This window comes from Miscanthus floridulus, chromosome 2 (genome assembly GCF_019320115.1).
Source record: "Miscanthus floridulus cultivar M001 chromosome 2, ASM1932011v1, whole genome shotgun sequence".
NCBI classification, from domain to species: Eukaryota; Viridiplantae; Streptophyta; class Magnoliopsida; order Poales; family Poaceae; genus Miscanthus; species Miscanthus floridulus.
The window spans coordinates 180,917,193-180,924,733 of NC_089581.1; the positions used below are offsets into that span (position 1 = coordinate 180,917,193).

Genomic DNA, 7,541 nt, shown 5'->3' on the forward strand with positions numbered 1-7,541 from the left:
AATCTGGACACTATAGCACGTTTCGTTTGTATTTGACAAACTTTGTCCGATCATGAATTAACTAGGCTCAAAAGATTCGTCTCGTGATTTATAACTAAACTGTGCAATTAGTTATTTTTTTATCTATATTTAATGCTCCATACATATATCCAAAAATTGATGTGATGAAAAAGGAGCGAAAAAACTTGGATCTGAACAAGGCCCGAGACGGAAAGGCGGCCTTGGCCGTCGCCGTCCATTAATGAGCTAACGGACCCCACGGCTCCCACCACCACCCTCGCTCGCAGGCAGGCAGGCAGCCAGAGCCAGCCGGGCCAGCACCAGCAGCAGCCATGATTCTACATCTGCTTCCAACCCAGCAGAGCAGCAGCGAAAGGGTAACACCACGAGGCAAATAAACCCAGACGTTCATCTGCCTCTAGCTCCTTCCCCGCGCGCTGGCTGCCGCGAGAGCTCGGTGCAATCCAGCAAGCAGGGAGCACCGCGCGCTGCCGCCTCGTTCGTGCTGGGCATCTTTGTTCCTGATGGGGAACTGTGCCGGCGTGGAGGGGAACGCCGAGATCAACCCTTCCTTCAGTGCCCCCAATTCGTCAGGTACTAGAATCTCATTTTCCTCGTTACTGAGAGCCAGCGTGTTTAAGTCCGCAGCCTTCTTAACTCCGAGTCTCTGATTGTTGGAGCGACCTTTTGTTTTTATCTTCCGATGTAGGAGTAGGAGCGTTTACTGATTCGTTTTGTTGCACTTGGGGCGAAAAACAAGTAATAGCCGACCTGGATTTGAAGAAAAAAAATCTCCATGTTTTCTGCGCCTCCAAGAATAGAACAATTCAGGACTTCAATAGTCCATTTCGGGACTATTGAGTCAGAGGTGGTGAGTGGAATTGTCCAATTTTAGGTGGAGAGAGTAGGGCCCCTCCAGGATGGTAACAATGCGAGGTTTATTAGCCAAAGAAGTACTAGTAGCACTAGCACTTCAATTCTGGAAGCATAGCATCACGAGGAACAAACTTTTCTTCCTTGCTAAATTAGTAGAGATGCTTGTAATCCAGGGACCGGTTCTAAAAACAGCAGCAAGAATGCAACCGACACCAGCACCTTTGGTACCAAGACGTCCGGCTCTTCGTCGTCGGTGCCACCAACTCCTCGTACGGAGACAGAGATCCTGGAGTCATCGAATGTTCGCAAGTTCACCTTCAGTGAGCTGAAAAGCTCCACAAGGAACTTCAGGCCCGACAGCCTGCTCGGGGAGGGAGGCTTTGGCTCTGTGTTCAAGGGATGGATGGATGAGCGCACGCTTGCGCCTGTGAAACCGGGCACTGGGATGATTGTGGCGGTGAAGAAGCTCAAGCTCGACAGCTTCCAGGGGCACAGAGAATGGCTGGTGGGTGTCCCTCCACAGCTCCACTCCTGATGTGTTTGTTTGACTCAGTCATAGGTGGCTTTAATTTGTATCTGCGATAACTTTGCAGGCTGAGGTCAATTACCTAGGGCAGTTATCCCACCCTAATCTTGTGAAACTTATCGGGTACTGCCTAGAGGACGAACAACGCCTTCTTGTGTATGAGTACATGCCAAGAGGGAGCTTGGAGCATCATCTTTTCAGGAGTAGGCTCTCTTGTGTTCTTTTGCGATATCCCTTCATTCTTGGCTTCTTGCTTTATGAAAAGGACTGAATGCTTTGATATTACAGGGAGTTCGAACTTCCAACCGCTCCCATGGAACTTACGCATTAAGGTTGCGCTTGAAGCTGCCAGAGGTCTTGCTTTCCTGCACGGTGACCAGGCTAAAGTTATTTACCGTGATTTCAAGACCTCCAATATTCTTCTCGACTCGGTCTGCTTGCAAACCATTCTATCAATATGTGCAATTCAAATGAACTTTTATCTAAAGATTCGAAATTATTTAACCTTTTACAGGAATACAATGCAAAATTGTCTGATTTCGGTCTGGCAAAAGACGGTCCAAGTGGTGATAAAAGTCATGTTTCTACTAGGGTCATGGGGACACAAGGATATGCTGCCCCTGAATATCTTGCAACAGGTAATCTTTGTAACATGATTTGGCAGCCAATAATATATCATAGTGTTTCACTGTTATTTTGAAGCATTATAATGGCTATATACTGAGAAAGTGGGTAGATGAAACTTTGTTCTTTCAACATAACTCTTTCTTTTCTTCCATCATATTGTATCTCTTTCTATTTTTTTCCTTTTTTATTCTTCCATCATATCTCTGTAGCTGAGAAACATATATTTTGCAAGACAAGGATACTGATTGTGTCCATGCCATTTAGTTAGATTCATTTACTTATTTTTTATATGTCATGGTTTTGCACTGTGCTCTGATGGGCCATTTGTTTAAAGCAACTCATATATCATATAATTTATTTATTTGTTTTGGGGGGGGGGCGGGGGGGGGGGGGGGGGGGGGCAAAGAAGCAAAGTATGTCACTGTACTATCCTTATAGATTAGTATTTCTTGTCTCGTTCATGTGCACCTTATGATATAAAAACTAAAGAATGAAGTGTATGATGTATGCCATCCTGTAAAGGAGAAAAATTGAAGCGTCACATTATGCTACTTGAATGGTACTTTATGGTTGCCAACCTTTGGTTAGTCCATAAAAATATACTAAATTCTTCAGCTGGTTTCATGTATGAACTACCATGAAATCAGGAATTGTGGTACTCAAGTCAACACGCACATTCTGATTACTCAATTGCTTGCAACTTGTTCTTTAACATACAAATTTTCGCACATGCTCTAATGGTAGAAGTCAAATCAAATGATATGCATATGTATAATTTATGGCAACTTATATTGCTTGGCCTCTTGGTACACAGGCCATTTGACCGCGAAGAGCGATGTATACAGCTATGGTGTTGTTCTTTTGGAGTTGCTGTCTGGGCAGCGTGCTCTGGACAAGAACCGCCCGCCTGGTCAGCACAATCTGGTGGAGTGGGCTAGACCTTACATCACCAACAAGAGGAGGGTCATCCATGTCCTGGACTCACGGCTGGGTTCCCAGTATTCCCTTCCTGCGGCTCAGAAGATGGCAGCCCTCGCACTGCAATGCTTGTCGATGGACGCACGATGCAGGCCTGGCATGGATCAGGCTGTGACTGTATTAGAAGAACTTCAAGAGGCCAAGGGCTCGGTGAAAAAGCTGGCAAGTAAGTAGGGAGGGTTGCTGGCTAAAGATGTCCATTGCCTCTCTGGAGTCTGGAGCATCCTCCTGTAATACTTTAGGGGAGTAAAAACAGAGAACGGATGATGATCTGAAGGGCTAAGTAGCTTGTGAAGAGAATATAATATTGCCTTGCTTTGTGTATAGCTAGCTGCTTCGTCGTTGTAAGTTGGGTCTCTAGTACTTATATATTTCAGTAGTCTTCGTTGTACCAGAGGTGCAAAAGGTAGTTTCTTTTGTCCCACTTCACCGCGAAATCCCAGTTGAATGTTCTTGAGATTGTAAAAATGCACCGCCGCTACAAATTGCTTGCCAATTAAATGATGCATACGAACACATACTACGCAGAAAAATTTTACAGCATATGCAGAGCTGATGTTTATATACGGCGCTATTAGCATATCCTGTTTTACAGGTTACTGTTGTGCCAAGCGCCAGAATAAGCGGAATCAGTTTTTACTAGCCTTTTCAAAAGCAGATATTTCACAATCACAAGTAGTGCAAATCAGTGGCGTATGATCATCACTCTGATGCTAGAAGCTACTATAGCTTTGTCATTTTGAAACTATATAAAGAGGTTGAAATTTTATTGTTTCCGAGATGATATAACATGAATAGCAGAGAAACAGCAAAGTCAATATTCTCTCGTTCATCTACAAATTACAACCAGAATGAACTCTGGCAAAACAATAAAAGTAGTTCAATTCCCTCATACCAGTAACCTCGAACTGTAGAACAAGTTTTATGAACGCTTAGGTTTCCAGGAGGTTGCAACACCAAGCTTCTAAATCATTCTGCGTCGAGTACAGCAGCAAGGCACGGCACAGTGACATCAGGTGATATGAGCCTGCCTGACAGAGTGACAGATTGTTCTTCAAAGCATACCTAGAATCGTCGGCCACCAGAGTTATAAGCACGAGCACTAGGGTATTGACCACGGTGTTCAGAACCACGACCACGACCTCTGCCCCCACCATGGAACTCTGGGTAATCTGGACGATCGCTAAAGGATTCATACTGGCCAGATGCATAACCCCGATGAGCCTCTCCGTAAGCACCTCCAGCAGCAACAGGAGGTGTGCCTGCTGCTGTAGGATTATAACCATGCTGCTCCCCAGGCAATGCTGTTGGGTGATAACCATCCTGTTCCCCAGGCGTGGAATTATTGGCATAATGGCTCATGCTGGCGTGCTGGTATTGTTGCTGGCGTGCTAGAGATTCCTTACGCAGGAACTCATCTCTATAGTTAGCTTGCCGAGCTCGAAGTGCTAATAGTTTCTCCTGGTATTGTGTATTTATCTCCTTCAATCTCTGTAGACAGACATAAGAAACATGGAATGATGGTTGTCTTAGTTTCAATAAATGTATAAAACTACTGAAAAATAGATCTCAACTAAAAAAGATGTTGCTCAACCATATATAACTCCAGACTCCTGTGAGGGTGACAACATTTTTACTATATCCTTGTGGCGTCTTCCATTTTCCACAGTTAACACTTTGAATATTAAAAAATATAACTTTATTATCAAGCATACAACAATGTTTCTAAGAGAAGTATGGAATTTGAGTTCATGCATCAACACCTTCAAATAGCTGATTCGTTCGCTACTATAGAAATAAATCCAACCATGAAGATCCCTTAAATCACAACAATAGTGTAAGCCAATGAATATATGGACAACCATATGAAGGCCTCATTTGGGAACATCATCATGTCCTCCAATCCATACGTATTGGGAGGGATGTAAGTGGAAATTAGTTCATTTTCTACTCCAATCCACATGAATTGGGAGAGAAAGGATGTATCCAAACAAGCCTGAGGGGGAAGGCAACCATTTGAATTTAGTATGTGAGCCATGCTAACTTTCTAGTTGAGGATATATTATCGTACTTCTCTTAACAAGATATTCTATATACATCGTATAGGTGAGACCTGAATGTTAAATCTGCTTAGGCATACTTAGTGACTAATATAAATAATGGTGGATCTAAGCTGATATGTTAGAATGATTGAGAATGTGCGTAGAATAGACCAACCTACAAGACACAAAAAGAAAACCCAGCGGCATAAAAGTAGCCGTTTACCAGCTTGCACATGGCCAGCCATACCAAAATTGAAATAGACATGATATTAAATCCTCTTGACAAATGGATAAAGACCTCATGTCAATGGTGTGTGTGGTGGTTGGGTGGGGGGGGGGGGGGGGGGATAACGATAGCAAGCAACAACAATGCCTTTTAGGGTACAACAAAAATCAGGAGGAGAAATGACAAACTGTTAATACTTTATACTGCTATGCTACTCTTGCTAGATCAGCATACGGTGGAATCATGCATAACTTCAGTATTGATATACCAAAGAAAAAATACTATGCATTTGACATACCTCCATGTGTCTAGAATTTTCAGCATCCTCTGCATCCTGTAGTTCCTTGGATAGCAAAATAATGTCTTCGTGAAAACTTTGTTCAAGACCTTCAAATGTCCGAGGATGATTATAATTCTCATATCTTGTTTCAGTCCGATCAGTATGAGGTTGGTCCCTAGACTCCTTACTGGACTGCTTTTCTAGACCAAGCTTTGAATCAGATCTCTTGCCATCATAAAAGGATTGTGCACCTCCGGCACCTTGTCCTGTATCACTAACAGTCAGCATGATATTACAGAACTGTAAGTAGTAAGCAATAGTTTTTTTATCCCTCCAATCAAAATAGTTTTTTACCCCTCCAATCAAAGATATAGGGTGTCCAACTGCAACTAATGTTATACTTTGCAAGAGATGAAGAAGGGGCTATTTGAAAAAAGGAAAAAGAAAAGATGTAAAATTATCAAACTAAGCAGCAGTACATGCCTTCGTTATATGCATATGACTGAACCTGGCTTGGAACGTTTGGTCCACCTCGATCCCATTGACTCTGTCTCACCTTCGGGGGAGTGTACTGATGCTCCCCAGAAGCTTGTGCAGGTTCTCTTCCACTGTAGCTATTCTCAGGGTGTTGCTGTACCCTTTGCTGTGCCTGGTAGTGATGCAACTGGGCAGCAACCATGGAGTTGATATCTGCTTCACCGTATTGCCCCTGCCGTCTCATTCTATCTTGCATCTCTGAAGCACAAAAGTGACAAGATCAACAACATATCATTCAAAATTTTCCGATAAAACAGATCATGACTCATGGAATAATCAAATGGGAAATCTGGATCAAACAAACACATCACACATCAACAGCTCAATGTTCTAGGACCCCAAACAAAAGTAATACCAGCTTAGGCTATCATAAATTCATAACCGGCCCAACATCTAACCCCACTATATCTTCTAAATTGCACAATTCAACACCAATGCAAGGTACCAGAACAGTCATATGAACAGTATCGTCAGATCAGCACTCACGGGGGGACCCATTAAAGGCATCAATCAAATAGCCAAACAGCTCTAGGTTAAGAATTTGGGAGCTCGGTTTCACACAACAGGCAGGGAATAAAAAGGGTGGGAATACCTAGTGGGTGCTCGTCGACGGCGAAAAGACCGACGAAGGCCTCGGCACCTGAGTAGGGCGGCGGCGGCGGCGGCGGTAGCCCACCCTGTCGTCGCAGAAGGAGAGGGGGAGACCGGGAGAGAGACAGAGGAGAGCGCACGCGGTCTGAAGGGTGAACGGATGTCGGATGCGGCGGCGGCCGTAGCCCAGCAGGATTGTTCGGCCCAGGTGGAGCGCACCCGTACGGGACTTCTCCCGGGCCTACGCATTTCTTTTCCAAAATTATTTATTTTCTCTTTTCTTTTTTATTCCTTTTGGGCATAGCGTTGCACCGGTAATTTTTTTTTTTTTTTTTGTAATTGAAACTCAATGACCGGACGCGGACGCGTGAGCTCCAAGGACTTCGTATCGGACACGGACATGTGGATCTAGTCTTCATACCAAAACCGGGTAGGACGCGGACATGTGAGTGCTTAGTGAAGTATGATTCATATCGGACAATGACGCGTGAGCAGGATAAGAGTTGGCATCACCGGGTAGATGATGACTTTAGAGTCTTTTTAGGCGTAGAGATTTATTCTTTCTATATGGGACACTGGCAATGGTCAGTAAAATATTGGTTTCAAATAAGTAGCAGTAATTATAATTATTGTAGACTACAAATAAAAAATTACTAATGATGAATATCATTATTTTTCCTTTGAAATTGAAATCCTTTTTACATGGAACAAGAACAATTCCATTAACCTGGAACATTTTTCTCGTATAAGATATAACAGCTTTCTCGTAAACTAGAAATAAATTTCTCTTCAACATGTTACCATTTTCAAGTGAACATTGTTTTGTGCTAAGAAACATAGAACAACAATTCCCATGAA

At 43.3% G+C, this 7,541-nt stretch overlaps 2 protein-coding genes across 2 annotated transcripts; one reads left to right on the top strand and one right to left on the bottom strand.

Moving 5' to 3' along the window:
• The first annotated feature begins 300 nt into the window (after positions 1-300).
• LOC136535936 (receptor-like cytoplasmic kinase 176) lies at positions 301-3,398 on the top strand. The gene is made up of 6 exons (XM_066528381.1): positions 301-594; positions 1,050-1,381; positions 1,470-1,605; positions 1,691-1,833; positions 1,917-2,040; positions 2,844-3,398. The coding sequence occupies exons 1-6, from the start codon at positions 525-527 to the stop codon at positions 3,179-3,181; spliced, it is 1,143 nt and encodes a 380-aa protein (XP_066384478.1). The 5' UTR covers positions 301-524; the 3' UTR covers positions 3,182-3,398.
• A 348-nt stretch (positions 3,399-3,746) lies between these two features.
• LOC136540878 (uncharacterized) lies at positions 3,747-6,854 on the bottom strand. The gene is made up of 4 exons (XM_066532911.1): positions 6,685-6,854; positions 6,039-6,290; positions 5,574-5,821; positions 3,747-4,498 (listed from the first exon to the last, which is right to left on the bottom strand). Exons 2-4 carry the CDS (start codon positions 6,286-6,288, stop codon positions 4,073-4,075), a joined length of 924 nt encoding a protein of 307 aa, XP_066389008.1. The 5' UTR covers positions 6,289-6,290; positions 6,685-6,854; the 3' UTR covers positions 3,747-4,072.
• Between the last annotated feature and the right edge of the window lie 687 nt (positions 6,855-7,541).

Bases quoted from the DNA above. Each gene is read 5' to 3' on its own strand.
- LOC136535936 (XM_066528381.1), top strand. From the start codon at position 525: ATGGGGAACTGTGCCGGCGTGGAGGGGAACGCCGAGATCAACCCTTCC. The intron at 1,382-1,469 runs GTGGGTGTCCCT...ATAACTTTGCAG, and splicing joins AGGGGCACAGAGAATGGCTG to GCTGAGGTCAATTACCTAGG. The intron at 1,834-1,916 runs GTCTGCTTGCAA...AACCTTTTACAG, and splicing joins CCAATATTCTTCTCGACTCG to GAATACAATGCAAAATTGTC.
- LOC136540878 (XM_066532911.1), bottom strand. From the start codon at position 6,288: ATGCAAGATAGAATGAGACGGCAGGGGCAATACGGTGAAGCAGATATC. The intron at 5,822-6,038 runs GCATGTACTGCT...TTAGTGATACAG, and splicing joins GTCATATGCATATAACGAAG to GACAAGGTGCCGGAGGTGCA. The intron at 4,499-5,573 runs GTATGTCAAATG...GTCTGTCTACAG, and splicing joins AAAATTCTAGACACATGGAG to AGATTGAAGGAGATAAATAC.